Below are 22,522 nucleotides of genomic sequence, written 5' to 3'. Positions count from 1 at the left end.
TTGTCTGAGAAACATATCAGTCTCTCTAACATGTCCTACTTATGATGCAAGCAAACCTTTTTGTATTTTAATCTAGTAGTTCTAATGCAGTTGGTTTTGTGAATGTGCAAAAGGTTCATCAAAACAGGGTCCAGGGATGCCTTGTATGTCAAGCAAAGATCACCTCTCAGAAGTCTATATGATACTGAGTAAAAAACAGGGCTTTGAGATGATCAGCGCAAGACATTGTGTTTACTCCATGCATTCTGTTTGTAAGGAATCATACTGGATGTTCCAGTTGCTGTATTTGTCTGGTTAGTTACATACCAAACACGGCATTATACTGTATGATGGATTTGATGAGGGCCAAGTAAGTGGTATGATGACTTCTCTGGACTTTGGTGCCATTCCCTTGCTTATAAGTTCAGCAACACAGAAGGACTTCAACAAAAGGAACTATAATGCATTTCATGGTATTCAGTTTTAAGCCATGGCTTTGGTGCCAAGCATTTGTCTGTGGTAGACCTTCCTGAAAGGTATTCTCATCTTGGGGAGATTCAATGACTGCTTCCAGTTTGCAGTTATCTGCAAAACTGGTTAACCAGAGGCCTATGACATCTAAGAAGTAGCTGCCAAACAAGAGTGGGCCTAGCACAGTGCCCTGGGAGACTCCACTGGGGAGTGGCCTCCTTGTGGAAAAGAAAATTATACAAAAGAATATATGTGGTATATATAATCATCACTCTAACATTTCCCTAAAACTTCACTCTTCCACCACAATATTATTCTGCATGTGTTATTCCCACAATTTCCATTTTTTTTGTATGTAATTTGCTCCCAGAATTTTCTAAAGATCCCACTTCCAGTTCTTTTACCTCTATTGCAATATTCAGTGCTTCAAATAGAGTTGGTTAGGACACCAATTTCAATTTTTTTTTTGTGACAGCTTTTTTGGTAGCCACCAGAATTAAACTTAACAAGACCTTACCATGTCTAAACAATTCAGATCCTGTATCCTAGCTCAAAAAAATCATTTCCTAAGTTACACCCATTTGCTCACCCAATAATTCAGTCTGAGTACTCTGCAGGGAATTTTTTAAAGTCTGTTAACTCATTCCACTCCCAAAACATAGGTTCCCATTTATCTCTTTCTTCCCCATCACACCTGCATAATTTGCCATATATTCTTGAAGAAAAAATCTTTGATGTCTGCTTGGGGTGCAAAAATACCTATACAAACACTTCCAAGCTAAAATCTTAAATCTTCTAGACTTTGTTGCATGTTTGGGAGTCATTCATATGTTCACCCATTGTTTCACAAAGAGACAATGGGAACCATACATATGTCCTCCCATTCTTTCCTTGTGAATTGCTTATCTGACACTTCATCCCAGTCTTTTCTAAACTCCTCCGATTTATTCCTATAAGTATTATGGAATATTTTATATACCCTATTAAATATATCTTTTTAAACAGCAGTTTCTATTCTAGATTCAACTAAAAACTCTACCAGAGCAGGTCTTTCACTTAGGATTCACCTATCCCTTTTCTGTTTGCCTCTACTCTGATATCAATCCCTGATAGGAAAGGCTGTCTATATAGCCTGCAGTCTAAACATCTTCTTGACCGCTTCTCATTCTGTTACCTTTCTCACTCTCTGCTGGCAGGCTACCCTCAGTCGGCCTGAATTCCAAAGTCTAGGTCCGGCGTCAGTTGCTGTCGCCTCTTCCCTGACGTCAGTATGCCAGGGGTATAAAAGATGCAGCTGACGCCAATTTCTTCAGTTTTTCTTGCCCCAGATGTCAGGTGCCCCCAAAAGGGTAGGCTAAAAATATGTCAATAAAACATGCATGCACCAAAGTATATATTTTGCCTTCATCTACAAGCAAATACACCACATAGGTTGTACAGAATAGAGAAGTGCAGATACGTTCCAGCAAAGGAATGGGGTATAGCGGGTGGGTAACCTGGACTGCAACAGTGAATACACTCGAACATCTACATTTATGGTAAGTGTACACAACTGTACTATGTTCATCGTGTTTTACTGTTGCAGTCATTACAACTGGGTTGAATCCCAAAGCTAAGGTTGGGAGGATGGAGCTAAATAGCATTAGGAGCAGCTATTAGGCCCTGCAGAACTGCAGTGGCAAAGCCTGCCCTGGATTTAGAGTACAGTGGTAAGTGATACTGCTTTGTGAAGGTGTGCACTGAACTCCAAGTAGCAGCCTCTAAAATATCTTTGGTTGGTACTCCCCTGAAGAAGGCTGCTGAAGTGGCTGCTGCTCTGGTTGAATGTGGCCTAATGCCCTTAGGTACTGGCTTGCCATGTTGTGAATAGCAGAAATGAATGCAGTGGCCTATCCACTTTGAAATAGTCTGCTTTGAGATAGCCTTTCCTTGTGATCCTGCAGCATATGCCACTAGTAATTGCTCTGTCTTTCTGAAAGCTTTGGTTCTGTTCAAATATAAGCGTAGCTGTCTGTGTATGTCCAAAGAATGCAGAATTCTCTCCCCCTTATTCTGTAGGTTTGGATAAAAGGTAGGCAGATGAATAGTTTGGTTAAGGTTCACACTGGACACTACCTTAGGCATAAATGTCGGGTTTTTCCTCAGAGAAACCCTGTCTGGATTAAAAATGATAAAAGGCTCCACCACCATGAGTGCCTGTAGCTCTGAGACTCATCTTGCAGAAGTTATTGCTAGGAACAGAGCTGTTTTCCAAGATAAAAACTTTATATCAGCTGTAGCGGCTGGCTCAAAAGGAGGCAGGGTGAGTTTTTCCAAGACATAATTGAGGTCCCATGCAGGTATTGGTGATCACATTGGAAGCCTTAAATTTTTGGCCCCTCTGAGTTACTGCCTTAATAAAGGATGAGAAAAGATTGGTGGCTCTGTATTGTAATGAGCCGAAATGGCAGAGACATGAATTTTAATTGATGAAAAAGACAGGCCTTTGTCCAACATCTCAGTCAAGTATTGCAAAATCTGAGGAATTTTTGGTACAGCTGTGTCAATTCCTTGTTCCTGGTTCCAAGCACAGAATCTCTTCCATTTTCCAGCATAAGATTTTCTAGTACTAGGCCTCCTGGCCTCCAAAATGACATCCATCACCACTTTAGTGAGAAGTGTGTTTTGTATGACTACATTATCCGCCATGCTGCCAGACTTAGGGTCTTGAGTTGGCTGTGCAGGACCTGATTGTTCTGCTGGGACAATAGATGAGGCACTTGAGGTAAGGTCCAGGCTGAGCATTGAGACAAGTTCCATAGGATTGGAAACCAGTACTGGCGTGGCCAGTCTGGGGCAATCAGTATCATTTTTGGCTTCTCCTGTCTGACCTTGGAGGCAGAGGAGGAAAGGCATATACTGTTAAGTTTTTCCAGCTGAAAGATAGGGCATCCACTTTCTATGCTTGTCTGTGATAAGTCCTTGTGCAGAATCTCTTTAGCTGGCAGTTGTGAGGTGAGGCAAATAGATCTATGTCCGGGCATCCCCATTTCCTTGTTACCATGCTGAGGACTTGTGGATCCAATTTCCACTCGTGGGGACCCATAAGGTTTCTGCTTAGTTCATCTGCCAGAGTATTTATCTTTCCTGGCAGGAATTGTGCCTGCAGATGTACTTGGTAAGTCAATGCTGTGTCCCACAAAGTCATGGCTAGTCTGCAAAGGGGGTAAGAATGAGTGCCTCCCTGCTTGTTTATATACCACATGACCATGGTATTGTCTGTCTTTATCAGTAGTTGTCCCGGATGAAGTAGGTCCTTGAAGGCTGTCAGGTCATTTTGAACAGCTAGCATCTCTTTTTGATTGATATGTAGATGCATTTGGTTTGCTTACCATGTGCCTTGAATATATCTTCCTGCCATGTGGGCTCCCCAGGCATAATCCGATGCATCCGTTGTTAATGTCTGTGTGGCTGGGGGTAGAGTGAATGACTGTCCCTTGTTCTGGTGACAGGCCTTCGCCCACCATCGAAACTCCTGTTACAGGCAGGGAATGAGAGTAACTATTGTTTCCAGGTTGTGGCAATGGTGAGTCCAAACACTTTTTAGGTACCACTGAAGTTTCCTCATATGCAGTCTTGCATATGGAATTAGTAGAATGCAGGATGCCATGAAGCCCAAAGCCTGCAGAATTTTTCTTGCAGATAACTGGGCCTTTGTTGCCAACAGTTTGAAATAGGTAATCAGTTGCTTTTGTTTTTCCGGCATGAGATAAGCCATCTGGGCAGTTGTATTTAAGCTTGCACCCAGGAATATTATCTCTCGAAAGGGTACTTGTTTTGATTTCTGTTCATTGACTGTGTACCCGAGGCATGGTAGTAATCTCTTTACAAACGCCAGATGCTGTAGCAGAATGTCCTTGTTCTCTGCTTGAATGAGGCAGTCATCCAAGTAAGGATATATTTGTATTCCTCTTTGTCTGCAGAATGCAATTACTGGTGCCAGACACTTTGTGAAGACCCTGGGTGCAGTAGATAAGCCAAAGGGCAGTGCAGAGAATTGGTAATGCATTGAGCCAGCTTTGAATCTGAGGTATCTTCTGCATGTTTGTCTGACTGGGACATGCAGGTATGCCTCTTTTAGATCTAAAGTCACAAGCCAAGCTTTCTTGTCCAACATGGGCAGAAGCTGCTGCAGAGTCAACATTTTGAATTTTGGAATATCCAGATATGTGTTTAGAATAGATAGGTCCAGTATTGGTCTCCAGGCTTTGTCCTTTCTGGGTACCAAGAACAGTCTTGAATAGAATCCTTGTCCCTGCTCTTGCTCTGGTACTTGTTGAATGGCTCTCATGTCCATGAGGGATGAGACTTGTTTTTGTGCCTCTGCCCATTGATGTTTTGGCAGGTCTGGCCAACCTTTTGTCCTTGGCAGGGTATGGAAGTGAAACTTGTAGCCTTGTGACACTGTGTTTAAGACCCATTTGTGCTGGGTTATTATGTGCCAATTTTGAGTAAAAAGTACTAGTTTTCCCCGGGAAAAAGGTGCTGCCAGAAGGTAAGTGCTTGGCACAGGCAGGGGGAAGTCATTGGGACTGTTTCCTGTATGGCTCTGATTTGTCTTCTCCAGTTTTGGAGGTAGAAGCACCCCATTGTATAGACCTGTATGAACCTTGGGGCTGGGATCTGCCTCTAGGGCATCTGTATCTGCCCCTTTGTGGCCTGTCTGACACTGGAAAGGACCAATTCTTTGTAGGCCAGTGTCTGCTAAATATTGGTGGCTGAACCTGTAACAAATCCTTGACTGTTTGCATAGATTTAGCTTTGTCCTCCATTTTCTTTAACACCAAACAAAGCATCATGCTGTAATGGAGCATCTAATAATTTTGCCTTAACATGATCAGGTAGATTTTTGTTCCTTTAACCAAGCATGCCTCCTAATGACAGAACCCGTAACTGCGACCCTGAAGAAGGCCTCCAGAGAATTAAACCCACATTGCAAAGTATGCTTTCCAACTTGTTCAGCTGCATGCAATAAATCCTGCATTTTTTGTTTTCTGCACATTCAGAATTTATCAACATTTTCTGTTTAAGCAGTGACATAATATATTGCTGATATTTGAGCATATGAAACTGACAATTTAAAGCCCTTATAGCCAAGGTAGCAGAAGTGTAAATCTTTTTCCCCATCTGTCCAGTGCCCTAGAATCCCTGTCAGAGGGAGTAGGGTTTTTTGCAGTGGAAGCCTTGACCCCTTTGGGACCCTGAGAGATAGTTTCTGGGTCTGCAGCAGGGTTTTTGAAAAGGAATTTATGAGAGTCAGGAACCCTGTAGTACCTGTCCGGCTTAACAGGGGCTGCAGGTAAGGAGTCAGGGGTCAGACTGGACTCTGAAAATACATTATCTACAATATCTAACACAGGTGGAATAGCTAGGGGCCTGTGTTGTGGTAGTAAAAGGAAGTCTCTAAGCCTTTTCTTAGATTCTGAATAATCTTGGCTCTCCCGGTGGAAATGCTCCCTCATGGTATGTAAAGTTTCCCCAAAAGAATAATCCTCAGGAGGAGAGGCTGAAGGGATAGATTCTTCAGCATCAGAATCCTCATAGAGAGGAATAGAGTATTCCTGATCAGAGGAGGAATCAGATGAAATGGAAACCTGATCTGAAGATTCATATTCTGTCTCTTGCCTAGGCCTCTTATCAGGAGGGGGATGGGAACCCCTGATCAAAGTAATTAGGTCTTCGTCCATTTTGAGCATCTGTTTTTTAGGTATGTAGGCCTGTCCATGAGGCTGTTGTACTTTTTTCTTTGTCTTTAAAGGTGCTTTAGTCTTTTCCTTTGAAGCTGAAGTTGTTTTAACATATAATTGAGTAGGTCTGAAAACACCCTCAGAAGCCGATGCCTGCTCAGCGGCTCCAGACCCATCTGAGGGGAATAGTTTCCAAAGGTCCAATACCTTGAGCTTCCAGCGGTCTGGTCGATTCCATGTGGGTGTCGGTAGTGGCCTGCGAGTCTAAAGTAGCGGTCATCAGGGGCTGCGAAGGCACCTCACTGAGAACCGGCGAACCAGCGACTGGCTTAGAAGAAGCCTCGTCATTGGTTTTGGACCTCGGATGACTGTCCTTTTCTTTGTGTTTCTTGTGAATTCCGGTAGTCGGATGGCTATCTGATGACATTGTATAGTTAAATCTTCTGCCAAAATAGTGAAATGCAAAATCGTACCAACGCTTAATAGTGCGTTGGTTAAATCTAGCACAAAACCGACAACTAGCAACGTCGTGGTCAGGGCCTAGGCAAGGAATACAGTAAGAATACAAAATACTAAGCAGTTGAGCACTCCCAAAAGCCAATTTATTCACCAATACAACGAAAGCAAAACAAAAACTTTAGGGTGAGCTCTCAGTCTCACCTTCATCAGAAGATTTACAAACCAACTAAGCATTATTTTTTTAAAATAAATTAAATATTGATTAATTACATTCAGTTGTGCAAAAGACCTATTCAATTATAAAAATATTAACAGTGTTCTACTTCACAATGTTAAATAAACACTTATAAAAAACCACTTATAAAAAATTCTTAAAAACCATATTCAACATTTACACTGTTTATGATATATGTGTGTAACACATGTAAACATCGTGTGTTAAGTCAAAAATCAAAATTCACTGGCAGCTACGCACAGCATATATATATATTAGGGCTTAAATGAGTATGTCTCTCTTTGCTCCTGTTGAAATTGTTATCTAATAAAAGATGAGTGTTTTAGGGGTTACGATAGAACAGAAACAGAAATATTGTAGTTCTATCATTTTACATGTGTTACACACATATAAGATTTTAAATGTGTGGGACAATTGAGTAAGATAAATTTTTAAGCTTTTTAAAATAAATTATTAATTAAGTTAAAGGATGGTCCTTATTTTTAGAATAAAGATGATATATTTTTTTTATTTACAAATAAATTAGTCTTTAAGGTGAATGTAATTAATCAATTAAAATTTAGTACATAAATAAAAGTTAGCACTTTTATATGTATAATGTTGTGTGTAAGTGAGACGATGAAGAGTGCTTAAAATGTTAACACTTTGTTTACGCTATTGTTGGTGAATAAATTGGCTTTTTTTTGGCTCTGCTTAGTATTTTGTATTTTTCTCTAGTTTGTGGTCTACTGGTACGTTTTGAATACAGTAAGAATGAAAGTCCTTAAGAGGTATTTGCTTCCCACAAGAAATACAATTATTAAGTTTTTCTGACATCGGTCTGGAGCAAGAAAAAAGTTTCCCCAATGGGGTACTTAGCTTTTAGTGAAGACTTCGGATCTGAAATTCGAACACGAAAATCTCAGGAGTTGGCTGACCGGCACTTGCGAACTGCTTTTGCTTGCAAGAAAGAAGAAAATGGCATCGGCTGCATCTTTTATACCCCTGACACACTGACGTTAGGGAAGAGGTGACAGCAGCCAACTAAGGACCTAGACTTTGGAATTCAGGCCGACTGAGGGTAGCCTGCCAGCAGGATAACCCAATTGGAATGACTGCAACAGTGAAACATGATGAACATCTTCCATAGCCAATGACCTTTGATTTGCTATGCTCCAAGACTGTGTAATACACCACGTCATGTACCTTTTCTTAGGAGGGTCAAGGTTTTGGATTCTGCTTTGTCCTTAAAAGCAATCCTAGATTTAATGAACTGTAAGGGAATTTTGCCTGCCTTTCTCTGCTCAGAGCCCCTAGCTGTTTTCTCCTAAGAATTAGTCAAAAAATAAGAGGAATTCTCACTCTTTCCTTGATAGAATCTGGAATGGAGTTGGCTTGCCTTAAGTTACCCACTTCACTTTATGTGTCCAGAGACATAGAAGCTGGTGATGTCAATGGAAGTGTAACTTTGCCATAAGGTTCCTTTTCTCTATCATCAACAGCTATTCCTCTTGAAGAAACTATGCAAAACTTTGCCCAGACAGATCACACCATTAAACAAAATTTTTCATACAACAAACAGTCCTCTACATTAGGCTAGGGGACACAAGACAATGATGATGTTTCTACCCCTGTGGAACCTGTCAGCTATACTAACAACTGCGTGTGGTTCTATTTGTGGTGTGCTGAGATGAGGAAAATGACAGTGGCATATAACAAAATCTGACTCTGGAAAACGTGACATGACTACAATGAAACTTGAAGTTGGGGTAAAAAAAATGGAACATATATGACTGAGCTTCCTTTGTTAAGCTTTGTAACTGTAAATGGCAGTTTTTCAGTAGTACAGACAAATGTGGAAGGTGGAACTCTGAATTTGACATACAGCTACAGAAAAGCTGTGGAACCAATGCAGTTTCCGAATGTGATAGTTACATCCACCTGCATCAGAAGCACACATCAGGAGAGAGTTCCATCTTCTCTTACAGTGCCAAGGTGAAACAATCTTTTAATGCTTTAGAGACATACTACCCCACAATTAACAGATGATGAAAAACAGAGGAAAGTATGTTGAATAGTGATATACAAGGGCTAATTACAGTGTGCAAAATACGAACTATTATTAATATTATTTGATAAAGCCACATGCAGAATTGTGTAGCCAGTTCTCTTTGCCACAGAAAGAAAATCAGTCAAACAGAAACTGTGCGGCAGTTACTAAAATGGTTAAAGGAACGAAAGGGCTAGAGTGTGATGAAAGACTAACAGTGTGGTACGTAACTCTGCAAGTCAGGAGAGAGGGGGGAAATCTGATTTGGACTGGTTTTACATGAATTCTTCAAAGCCATTAGTTCAGAATTGAAAATAAAGAAAGGAAAAGTCTGAATGCAGCTTTTCTAGAACTTTATTTCTTCAGGTGGGGAAAGCTATCTTGAACCCCTGCCCCATCACTTCTATGTAGGAGGCTATGTCTCTCATCTCTTCTTTCGATATTTTACAACAATGAGATCACAAACTCTTAGAATAAAGTTAAAAAACAGTTCTGTAGTGAAACCAAGTTTTCTCTTTTACTCCAAGGTCACTTAACCTTGCAGTAAGACTATATTAATGGAGGGGGAAATAGGAAACACGAGAGATGTGGTCTAAACTCTATTAGGTCTAACTGTAAACTGATTTCTCTAGAACTTCTCTGTACGACACGAAATGTTAATTAGTGTAGCTAGATTATTTGCATTTAAAGGAATACATTCACATATTCTACATAATTTTTTGAAAAAAATATATATATTACCTACATCATCTATCTATCTATCTATCTAGACAGATACAGTTACAGTTTGTAAGAATGAATGCTGAAATGGCAAATATCTTACAGACTGTTTTATCAGCCTGACAGCTGTTTTGCACAAGACATTACAGTACAGCAGGCTTTTGGAACTTGCACTTACCCTGCTGTTGTGCGATCTTGGAGCTGTATGTCAACATTTTTAGATTCGATCTAAAAAGATCATTCTTTTTGTATGCGCTCAGTGATGATACCAGCATATATTTTTTACATCTTTATATGTATGAAATACAATGCATTAACATTTTTGTAAGCTGTACCACCACATATAGATGGATAAAGCTCTGACTACAAACTAGGTGACCAGAGTTCAGTTAGCAGCTCAGGTGCTTAACCGCACAGACTGGAAGGATAAGCATGCCCATTCTGGTTGTGAGATGGTGGCTCCTGGCCAGTTCAGACTGCCATTAATCACTCAGCCACTGACTGACAGCAGTGACAGTGTTGAGAGGGTGGGGGCTGGTGCAGGATAACATAGGTTGGAGCACTTAAGCTGGTGATGGTAGCCTATTTTAGTCATATGAAGAAGTAAGTGTGAACTGACGGAGAGTAAACAAGAAATTCCTAGGTTGGCATAGATGATCATGTTATCACCCAAGGGTAAGAGTTTGATCTTTCTTACAAAAAATAGGCTCTCACTTCCAGAATGGTGGAGACAGTACCAAACACATTGATTTTTGCCTCTCACCTTTGGGGATCTGAGGGGAATTCCTCAACTTGAGAGAATGCATGGGCTCCAGTCTGATAGGGAGTAGCATGGTCATCAGCTGGGAGGGCACACATTAATAAAACTGAAAAAAAGCAAGTATCTTTAACTTAACCATAACACTGTAGTCTACAAATCAAGGATTATTTACACCAAAGCCTAAAAAGGATGAACCCACCCAGTTATCAAATGTAAACAAAGAAAGAACTCTCTTTTATAATTTCAAAGGTATTTTAATAATGCGGCATTTTAGTTATCAGGATCATATTTAAGTGTGAAAAAAGTCCACATACTATGATGTATCACATTTCGAGAAGGAGTCTTCAGAGTCTCACACTCTCTCTCTCAATACAACTGTCAACTATCACAGTTGTCACAGCATCCATTTTCATGTAACATGACTGTGACAATTCTGTCTGCTTATCTTTCTAAACTTCAACGTGTTCACCTTGCAGAAAAGTCTATGAGTTCGTCTACATAGCTCTCCATATTCCCTACAACCTACAAAGAATCTTGGTTCAGCTGTTTTATTAATTATTTCAACTTCAGCCGCAGACTTTTCCTTGGCATCTGCATTCTTAATTTTTCTTCCACCTGCTACTTATTTGCAACTTCAGTCAGGGCAATATTCCCGTCTCTGCTGATATCCTTCCAACATTTCCTTTACTTTACACGGATTTTCAGGATAAGTAATGTAATTGGCTGCATTTTTATGTTCTGCTTGTCAAAAATTGAGGTTGGAGAGACTCAGTCTCTGAAATGGAGTATTTCAGAACTACAGAAGTCAAGCCTCATATCTTTTGCAATGGGTCTTTCCCATTAAAGTCTTCACTGTTTAGACAGCTGTCTCTTTTCCATAAGAGTGTGGATAGCATGTACTGCACATTATATGCCCAGATACTCACAGATAGATCATCTGAGTTTATAACATATGCATTGTGGGTCACTGCTAGATAAGCTAAACAAAGAAAACTCAATCATATATTCCATTTTTGACCTCACAGAATATTCAACAACAACTGTGTATGACAGTTTACTTGAGGGAACATGGAGTAATAATCTACATAAAAAGACACATGACTTCTGTTAACTGGAACACTTCTGCAGCCAGTCTACCCCAGGGGCAATCTGAAATAGGGTATTATCTCTTTCCTGGAATGCTGTTATGATACACACTGTAGATAACAGAACTGTGGACTTCTTATTTTATTTCAGCAGACATTCCTGACCAAAACATTTTATTTCTTCCATTGTTCTTTATTATTCCCAGATGTGACTGATGTGTTCTCTAAAGCAATTGTTTCTCAGTTGAATGAGAGAATTTGTTAGCTTTAGAGGTACTTAGCAACCACATTTTTGCGCTAATGCTGCTTGCTTCTCCTTGTGTTAACCGGGACAAATGAAGTATGAAAAAAACCTCAGAGACCTGTTTTCTTTAATGTGTTCTGTTTTTTAGGATGGTTTCTCACTTCAACGGCTGAAGAAATAAGGCTTGAAAAATAGGTTTCTCCATTCACTGCCAGCATCTCATGATGTCAGTTAAGCAAGTTCCCCATTCCACTAAAAACACGTTCCTTTTTCTCAGCCTTTACCCTGAGAACAGAAAGCATCAGAAAAGAGAAGCAAAGAAGTACCCTATCTAATTTCTTACAAAGAAATCGGGAAGGGTAGGCTGTTAAAACACTCTCTTGTGGGATCCTGGTGGTGAGTTTATAAAATGATTAAGGGTTTGCAAATGGTGAGGATTTGTGGCTAGCATGCTCGAAAGCAGCTAATCCGTTGGAAGTGTGTGTGTGTGTGTGTGTGTGTGTGTGTGTGTGTGTGTGTGTGTGTGTCTGTCTGTCTAAACATCGTACGCTATAAGTTGCCCACACTCCTGTCAGGCCAACGTATGTATATAATACACGCAGCCACTGTGATCATTACTGAATTCAGTGCTTGACGTCTTTCAAGCACACTAGCCACAAATCCTCAAATTTGAACCCTTACTCATTTTACAAAGCCACCACCACCATCCCAGAAGAGGTTTTAACAGTATACCCTTTCTGATTACACTCCCTTGTTGTTGTTTGAGTAAAAGACAAGAAAGTCCAGCACGTCAGAAAATGTGGTTGCGATAATACGTAACTACCACTTTAGATGTAATACCTTGGATACAACTTTTCTTTACTGATGATGTCATCTCAAGCCATCCTTTTACTAACATATTTCAGTAGTTTTTGTTTCTAAGTCAAAATCAGAATATCTACGTTATTCATTTACTTTTTTCTTCCAACATAGGTGATTTTAGTATTATCCAAAGTTTCCAATGGTTCTTCACTGTTCTCTAATAAGTATGGTCTACTCAGTATGTCTGTTACATGTAGTCCCTTGCTTCATCTGTATTTCACTTCCATATTATACTTCTGATTATTAAGTAACATTCTCTGTGATTTGAAAGGAGCTTTGTACAAAGACTTTTTGAATATGCTTTGCAAGGGTTTGTGATTGTTTGCACCTGACCTTCCTTACATATATGGCAATTCATTGTTACATTCTGTTTACTCTTAATCTTTCATTTGTACTGTATTTTATATTTGGAGCTTTTTCTCCAGGCTTCTACTGAATATGGTTTCTTAGCAAAGTTGGACTTTCCCAGTAAACAAAAGCAAATAAATAAATAAAGCAAATAATATTCAAGGAACATTATTACATCAGTACACTATTCTTAACAGTTCAATTTTTTTATCTTAGTGCATTTCTCCTGTGCATGCTCTTAATCACTGTTCTTTTTCTTGTATGAGGACAGTTCCTCTACCATTCTGGTAGGCATTTATTTGCACCACTACTTGTTGTTTCACATTATAGTTTTTAATACAGGAGCTCTTGTGAATATTTTTGAGCATTTCAAAACTATTATCTTTTTCAAACACAATTTCTCAATCACATCTTGTTCTGACAGATTTCTTATTGGCATATTTATCTCAGGCTATCCATTACAAACTTTGCTAGATATTGCATTCTACCCAGAAATCTGCGTTATGATTGCTTGTCTTCTGGCTGTGTATTTGCTGATATTTTCACAACTACTCAGATTTTCTTACATCAGGTTTCATTTCCTCTGATGTCAGAATATGAATCCTTTATTACAGACGTGCTTCATAACCTGAAATCAGTCTCTCTTAATCTGTTCAGCAACTGTCTTGCATGTTTTCCAGTCCCAGCAGTTTAAAAGTATTTTCCAACAAAATACTGCACCCTGCAACAATGTCTTATTTGTATTCTACATTCTGTTAATTTTCAACATTACTTTTCAACTATCTGCTTTGTCCACCTCTCTCATTATTTCTTAAATAAAAAAGATGTGACACTGCAAAGCCTGAAAATGCACTGAGGTATCTGTAAACAGTTAATTTTCATGTTCAACAACATGGAATTATTTTCAATATACTTAGTTTTACTTTTACGAATACATACAAATACTGTGTCCTTTTCAGTACAGATTCTGAAGTCTGATTAAGAACTGGGAAGTGTTCCCTGTAATGCATACAGTCACACCTACTGCAAGCCTAAATTTCAAGAGCACAGTGTTTTCTTTGGCATACATCCTGAATCTATTTTTAAGTACATTGCGTCAAAGCTGTTTTTTTCACATGTAATACTTTACAGAACATCCCTCCCTTTTTCTTTTCATTTTGCCTTACTACTTTACTCACAATTTCATTTACACAGTTAATTTAACTATGCCCTAGTAAACCGACTTGCTATGCAGACATCCACACCATATGCATTTCCAAGAATAAATGGAATTTGGATATGTAATGACAGCCTATTTCTGAAGTACCTCTTACTTCCTTACCATTTACTATATGGTGTCAAACTGTAACAAACCTTTATCTTTAAATATACAGTTTTCAGCTCTAATTTCTGTAAATTATAGAAGTTGTTACAGAAGCTGTATAAAATATTTTTATCTTATTCTGTAATTTTGTATAAAATCATCACCATGTCTATGTGTATTTAATGCTTATTATGCGGAGCTTTCCTCACCGGGCCTCCACTGAAAATGGGTTTCTGCCCAGTCGGACTTTCCCAGTAAACAAATGTAAAATAAATACATAAATAAATATGATAAAGTCAGATCTACTTCTATTAAAAGACTTCTCTTTGTTGCATCATTTCATATATACAAATTTGCACCCATATTGACATGTACAGGCCTGCTTATTTTACGAAGTACTAAGTGCTTGAAAAGGAAGGCCTGAACATTTAAGTGCGTTTACTTAATGGTGTATATATCGAGGTCTGTTATGGTCTCTCTGACCTTTTCCCTAGTTGTGTTCCTATCTTCTTATCCAACACACTATTCTGTCTCTTATTACAGGATCATCCAGGTGTCCAGACTCTCATTCTTTGGCTCTAGTCTTCAGATCACTACCACATGCATTTACAATCTCTGAAGGACCTTGTGATCTTGGAAAAATGTCTAGTAAATGGCAATTATTTTCTGATCTGGCAGTAATAATTGATTTTTTTCTCTATGCACTTCTAGTCTATCTTACTCTTCATCAAGGAAAGTAAAATCAGACTTAAATACCTTTATGGATTCTTCACCACATAAATGCTGCATAGTGCACTTATTCAGACTTTCCAGGTGACTTCCTTACAGTTAAACAATAAATCAAATTTGTGAATCTAAATCTTTCTGTTTTTTTCAGCCAGGTTTCCTTCTTATAGTATACATATTCCAGGAAGGAATATATGAACCATATTTCCACTTAGAGTTATACTTTCAAACACATAATTTTTTTCTATGTCTACAGATACATTTCTTCAGTTTTGGCAGATATTTTATTCCATTTCTTATACCATGTCATGCTAACACAAAGACAACAAAATGTGGTCTTAACTCAGTTAGGTCTACATTATAGGCTGATTTCAATGCTACCTCTGTGTACATCATGACATGCTCGCCAGTGTAGACAGCTCATTAGCATTTAAAGATATACACCCATACATTTTACAGAAAGTGACACCCCCCCCAGGTTGGGGATACAGGGGGAAGCTGCTTTCTTTGAAAGAAGCAATGAATGTGATTATTCAGTAATTATTTTGTTGTTTCAAGATATGGTTTTGCTTGTGGTGAAAAACATATCCAAGACTTTCAGTCTTTGTCGATTTGACAACTTTATGTGTAACCATTTTGACACATCGTACTGCCAAAAGGCTGCACTGGGTAAAAACTCATTCCTTGGTCCCCTGTCACACAAACTATGAAATGCCACTGCTATCACACATTTTTATTCCATATTTCCATCCCCAGAGTTTAAATCCCAGTCTAGAATACAGACAGAGGTATGTACAATACTACAGCATGCTGCAAAACAAAGACTAATCACCACTGGTTTGACAACACTTGTAAGTCCTGATGTGGTGCCATCAGTTTCTTGTTATATGTCGTCTGATACTTAAATCTACTATGACACACTAGCAAGCAGAAAAAATGTGTTTATAAGTAGAAAACATGTTTCTGAAAGAGATGTGGCACACAGACATAAGTTTTTGTATGAGTTGTGGTAACTCGGCTAGCACAATATGATGTCAGAACAGTCTTCTCTAAAAAGTATGTACAAGATAAACTATTAGCAAGAGAAAACACCATCCATTTTTTTAATTAAAAACACAAAAACTAAATCTGAAAAAATAATTTTAACATAGCTTTGTAGTGCACTCTAAGTACATTTCTAGGCATTGTACTTTCATTCATTCATTCTTTCTTTATCACTTGTTTTAATCAAATTGAGGGTCTGAGGGAAGCCATAGCCTATCCTGTCACTCAATGGACAAAAGGCAGAGAAACTAATCCTGGACATCTTTTGCAGAATGTGCTCTGACAAACATATACATGCACATGCATGCACTCACTCACATGAGTTGCTGAAATGTACACCAAAGGCCAGATTGAGGGAACACCAATTCACCTATATGTCTTTGGGATGTTGTAAGAAAGTGGAGTACCCAATGAAAACCCACACAGGCAAATGCAAAACTTTGTGTCTTTCTTTAAATATTATGAACATATTTTAAGCTGCGGTGGTACAGCTGTAGCGTTGTTGCCTCACAGAAAGAGGTTCTCCTGTTCAATTCACGTCTGGAGTGCCTTCTGTGTGGAGTTTGCATGTCCTCCCTGCGGTCGAGGGGGCTCTGAAAGACATGCATGAATGAGCGTGCCTTCACTGAAGGTTGGGCATCGGGCTGGCAACTCGGCACCATAAAAATCAACTGCCAATCATTAGCGGACCGGAGTTCTGCTGTGGCGACCCCTAACCGGGAAAAGCCAAAAAGACAAACATTATGAACACATTTTACAGAGCTGGTAGGAAATATACGTTTGCGAATTTACATTTTGTCAAAAATATGCATATCAGTTCAAAACGTAGGAACTTACCAGGTTTCCAAGTGATGGCTGACCATGGTCCCAAGTCCTGCTTTGTCCATTCTTTTCCCTGAAATACTTCACCCACAGACCAGGCGACAGGAGTAGAAGAAGTGGGCCATTCAGACTGATCACCACTGGTATCACAGCACTTAACTTGTAGTTCCTGTGGGGATGCCTTCACTTTCTTGCTAATTGTCTCTTTTGTATTACATGCATCAGACATGTTCTCAGTCAGTACAGAAACTGTTGAAAATTAGAAGTAATTTTAGGTATAACAGCAATATCCACATACTCAGTAAGGACTCATGTAAACAGACTTGAGATACATAAAAGCTGCAGGAACATAATATAATTACAGATATGTAAGAAAAATGTACACTTTGGGGAAGCCTTATGACTTACACCGCAGACATTAAGACCACTGACCAGAAAATAGTTAGTTACACTGCCAGCCCACCTCCATTACCTAATTAGCCAATGATGGACCACAGTACCCCCCACTCCAGTGCTCTACCCAGTGATAAGCTGAGAAAAAGTACCCAAGAAGAAAAAAAGGCAAGTAATAAACTCAGGCAAGTGAGGTGTCAGGTGATGGAGGATCTGTTATCAAAGATGGACCTTCTTCTTATACAGATGCTATTATATTAAATGGTTCTGTTATGTACTCTTGCTTCTCCCATGTATGTATCACATTAGCCTGTTCAGAAGAGACTGTAAGTGACAGATTGTGCATGCACATTTTCACTTGGATGTGTTCAAGTTACTCAATTTATATGCACATATGTATTCAAGCTGCTTAGTTTATGAGCAAGTCCATCCATCCCTCCACAACCTCTTTTTTCCATTTCTGCACATGAAGTCTGGATGACACATTAACAGTGACAATCGTCTAAAGCCAATGTTCACAGTGCTGGTGGATAACCCTGCCATTGTTGCTCTTCCATACTACACACACGTATGCACACTGACACCTACGGACAATTTATTGTGTCTAATCCAGCTATTGCATGTCTTTGGAATGTGGGATGGAAATGTACTATCCAGAGAAAGCCCACACGAACACAAGGAGGACATGCAGACTCCGTAAAAAAGGCACCCCAACTGAGAATTGAACCAAAGAACCTCTTGCTGTGAGACAACAACGCTAACTGCTGAGCCACTGTCTTGTCCCAAATTATGAGCAAAAGCAACAGCAAAAATTGCTCCTCCTTTGCCTTATTACTCTACCTCTATCATCAGCATACCTGGCATTTCTAGCAATGAGAAGTTTAGCATACTGTATCTACAGACTAGCAAAACATTCACTTATTTATTTTACAATGTCCTTCCTTTTCACTGCATAAATGTCTGATGGTCTACACAAATCTTTTTTTCTAGCCCATATGCAGCAGTGTGCTACAGTGTTCTGACAAGATACATTTACTTACTATATTTTGGTAACCAGGAAGGTCCAGCTGATCTGAGGACCTTCTTCTAAGAGAAGACCTAGGCAACAATGTACACAACAACTACAGTACATTTAATAGAGATAACTACTAAAGGATTACTCAACTGCATGCACACCACCATTACACAACAAGTCTGTTTAGCCAACAAGTACATCATACCTGTGTGGCCTGGGAACCCAGGGAAGTATGAAATGATGTAATGTTTTTATCAGAACTGCAATTTCAATTTAAACAGAGAGAACCAGAGATTATTAAGCATTTTTGTGTTGAACATCCAACTCAGTACTGCCTTATGCTCTCTTTATGTAAGTAGTATGTTAGAACTGTGTTTTTATTTATTTATTTATTTTACATTTGTTGCTAGGACTAAATAACCAACTACAATTTCAACAACTCTCCATTACCCATAATATTCTATACCAACCTAATAATACTCCTATTCTCAAAAACCTCATCTCCCCCTACACAAACCTTACTACCCTTCGATCTGTAAATAAACTACTGGCAACCATTCAGAAATCCCACAATAAGGCAGGTAACTCTCTTTTCTCAAACAGTGGAGAAGATCTGGAACAAGCTTCCCAGTAAACTGACATCTCTGTCATCATTACCACTCTTTAAAAAACAACTAAAAATTCAACTAAAATTACAATGGCTATGTCCATGTACTAACCCAGACTAACCCCCCCCCCCCGTATTACCTTTTTCTACATCTCTCCTCCGCTCACCCACCTTGCTGAATTTAGTAAATTCATCCTCTCACTCCCTCTTTCCCTCTTTGTAAATTATCTAAGACTTTCTCATGGTAACATTACTGTATTTTTGCCTTGCTAAACATTGTATGCATCCACAGTAGAATTTAGTTTCTGTATAAATCAACTTGTTGAAGGATATTTTCAGGTTTATGTATTTTAGATTGTTTTTTTTTTGTACTTTTTGTCTGTCTCATATATATGTAGATTATAGTGGAGCTTATCTCCCTGGGTCTGTACTGAAAATGGACATGTATCCAGTTAGACTAGCCCGGTCAACAAATGTAAAATAAAATAAAAAATAAAAATAAATAATGCTAAACGTCAGACAGATGCTGAATGGTTAGCTAAACAGACAAAAATATTTTGTACTTTACAGTGCAAACATATTGGATGAGCTTACTGTTGAGCAAAAATACTCAATTTACACTCAAACTACAAATGATTGCCCATTAATGTTATGGGTACTTCCATTGAGGCTAGATCTGTGATTAGCTCATCTACTGTACAGGCGTAACTAGGACTGTTACTGCCAGCCATTAGAACTACTTAGCAGCTAAAGCTTTCTCATATAACTGTATCATCATATAGCTACACAGAATATTACAAAAAAGGGATTCTAACTCCAAAGGATTTCCAAGGAAAAGAGATCAAACTTAAGACTATGTCTAGATTGCTGAAATTATCAAGGTCTGTGTATCAGAATGAAAACAGTATAACTCTTAGCAAAGATACAAGTCCCTGTAAAAAAATAAAGAAATACAGAAAAGACTTATACAAAAGGAGAGGGATGACAAAAGCTGAACTCTACCATGAATGACAAGAAAGATAAATGTTAAAAAATAACTGTACAAGTCAAGTTATTGGTCAAAATGGCCTGGTCTAACAAAAGAAAAGTACAGTTGTGTGAGTCCACTCATCAGAACCACAGATGTTTGAGTATGGTCAGTGCTGCAACTCAATTCCTTATCCAGTGGAATCAGCCACAGCAGATGTCTGACTTTCAGTCAGACCTCCAGAGTTGGAAGACCCCAGCATGGTGCTCGTCTCCACCCTCAGCCCAGGATGTCACGCAATGCCTGGCTTAAAAGGGAAAACAGTCTGATGCATTTTCAGGTCCTTAGGAGATAGGTGCCCCCCCAAAAAATGTGCCCTCTCCTTGAAATTCAGCCAGCTGTCTGCAGTCAGTAAATCTCCTCTGACAAGAGAGAGAGATTCCTCCCTAGATTACAGAGCTCCAGCAGTGAAGTACCTAAACATAAAACAGTGAGACCTCCAAGGGTCCCTCTGCAAACAGAGTGGTATACTCACTTTACAAGGCATTGCCTAGTATTGTCTAGTCCCCTGCCTCCTCCAAGCAGAGGTAACAGGCTCTTGTGAAAATAAAAAGGGGACAGGAAGATGGGCGCATATACTGTAGCAGTGATTCTAATCGAACACCTACTGTTATGAGCGTATACTTAGCAACTGTATGTTGTTCATCACAGTACTCTCTGCTGTAGTATAAGTTCTTACCCGGGGAAGCAGTACTTTTATTTATTATTTATTTAATGTTTGTTAACCGGGAAAGTCCGAATTGGAACGAGTCAATTTTCAGCGGAGGTCCGAGGAGAAATGCTCCAGTACTGAAGCAAAAGCTACTCCCTTCTCCCCATAGGAAGCAGGAGACTACAACAAGCCCTGCAGGACATCTATCACAAAGCCTGCCTTGCTTCTTGAATAAAAATGCAGTTATCAATGTCTGGAAAAAGTGTGCACTACAGGCCATTTGACTGTTACACTGATACTCGCAGCTGATACAGTTTTAAAAAAGGCCACTATGGTTTCTCCTGCCCTTGAAGAGCGGGATCTGAAATGCCCTTTTCATAGGTGCATAGGTGTGTACTAGGCTAATGGCCCTGGGGCCTTTACAAGCCTAGCCCATCGGATTACCCTGGCATTGTGCCACTTGACCTTAGTTCCCAGTGCCTCTGTCAAGTAAAGCCACTGGAGTGATCCCTGGGGTGAATTTTCTATTTCCCATTCACTCATCAAGATTTGTCTTGAAGATGGCCAGTGAGGTGCTCTGTTTGACATGTATGGGAAGTCTATTCCATAGCATGGGCAGTCTCTGTGTTATGAACCTGTCCCTCCAGCATGTTCTGTTGATTGCGGTAATGACATTGAGGTCTCTGGAGCGTGTGGTGAGGAGGGATTGGGATTTCTTTAGATGTAGCATTTCTAACAGAGCTGGGTCAGACATGACTTTTAAGTCAAGCAGAGATTGCCTCTAAGTATGCGACATGAGGGAGAGAATAGTTGGAGTTTTTTTAGTCTGTCCATATGGGACAGATATTTAAGGCCTAGGATCCTTTTAGGTGTTTCCCATTGACAGAAGCTGATACAATTTGCTAGCCATTTAGACATTGCCTGCTTTGCACCAGGCCTACTCCCTGCCTGGCGTAAAAGAGAGAAATCATTCTTCACACTGTCAGAAATGTTTAGTCCATGCTAGGTAAACTCTGCACTACCTCTGAATGCCTAGGACAGGTAAAATCATTTCCCATTTATTCCATGGGTTAGTAAGAAAGACTTAGCTATATATTAAATGCTAGATCAGATACTACTTCTGGCATGAAGAAAGAGTTAATGTCAATATTAAGACTCACTGTGTCTCTGTGGAAGCCTTTGTACAGCTGTTTGCACATTGGGGCTTGTTGTAGTTCAGACATTTTCCTGGCTGAGGCAACAGCTACTAAAAATAAGGTTTTCCAGTACAAAAATGTAAGTACCACTGACAACCTAAGCAACTGTGGAAAAGTTAACCTGCCCTACACAAAATTATGACCTGAAGAGGGTAGTATGGGCCTTCTAGATGGTTTCAAGTGTAGTACCTTTAAGGAAAACGTTTACTGTACAGTGTGTGAGAGGGAAGGGTTCATGTGAGGGCAAGCTGCAATAGCAAAAGACACAGTTTGATGAAGATATCAGATAGACCTTTGACAAAAAGGTCTGCCAGGCTGTTCTGGACATCTGGCTGTGTGGCTGTTGTGGGATGGATGCCTTTTTGCAAAAACTGTGGGAAGAATCTCTTCCATTTAGCCAGAAATGATTTCCTAGTGCTAAGCCTCCTTGCCTCTTGTAGGATGTGCAACACCTTCATACAGAAATTGACCCTGAAGTAGATCACCTTTTTCTACCTAAAGCAACCCCTAAACAAAAACATGCGTGTACTTTAGCTTAAAGCAACTAAATAAAATAAAAGTAATATATGTACCACATTTTCCATTCTTTAAAATTGAAAAAAAAAATTAAATTCATAAACTGCACATAAAATAAATACAAACAATACTGCATATGCAAGTCAACCTTTTAAAAACTAAATTCATCCTTATTAAAAAATGATAAAATGAATACAAAATAAAATAAAATAAAAAGCATCACTGACAAACCAAACCTCTTTCTATCTAAATTAATAAAAATAAATTAAATAAAACATGGTTACCTTTAAAAACTAACAAATCC

The 22,522-nt window shown here is 39.1% G+C and overlaps 1 protein-coding gene across 2 annotated transcripts in view; it reads right to left on the bottom strand.

Annotated features, from left to right (window-relative positions):
* The window catches only part of LOC122809541 (gastrula zinc finger protein XlCGF26.1-like), a 306,301-nt gene that overhangs the window by 189,796 nt on the left and 93,983 nt on the right, over positions 1 to 22,522 (bottom strand). For both annotated transcript variants that reach the window (XM_044081121.1, XM_044081129.1), the window contains exon 4: positions 16,828 to 17,061. In XM_044081121.1, coding sequence (XP_043937056.1) covers positions 16,828 to 17,061 — 234 coding nt within the window. The remainder of the gene's footprint in view (positions 1 to 16,827; positions 17,062 to 22,522) is intronic.

The sequence above is a fragment of the Protopterus annectens genome, chromosome 1.part1 (assembly GCF_019279795.1).
Source record: "Protopterus annectens isolate FY-2018-M chromosome 1.part1, PAN1.0, whole genome shotgun sequence".
NCBI classification, from domain to species: Eukaryota; Metazoa; Chordata; order Ceratodontiformes; family Protopteridae; genus Protopterus; species Protopterus annectens.
Note: the sequence above shows the minus strand (reverse complement) of the source record. Positions and strands in the feature narration are given on the sequence as shown.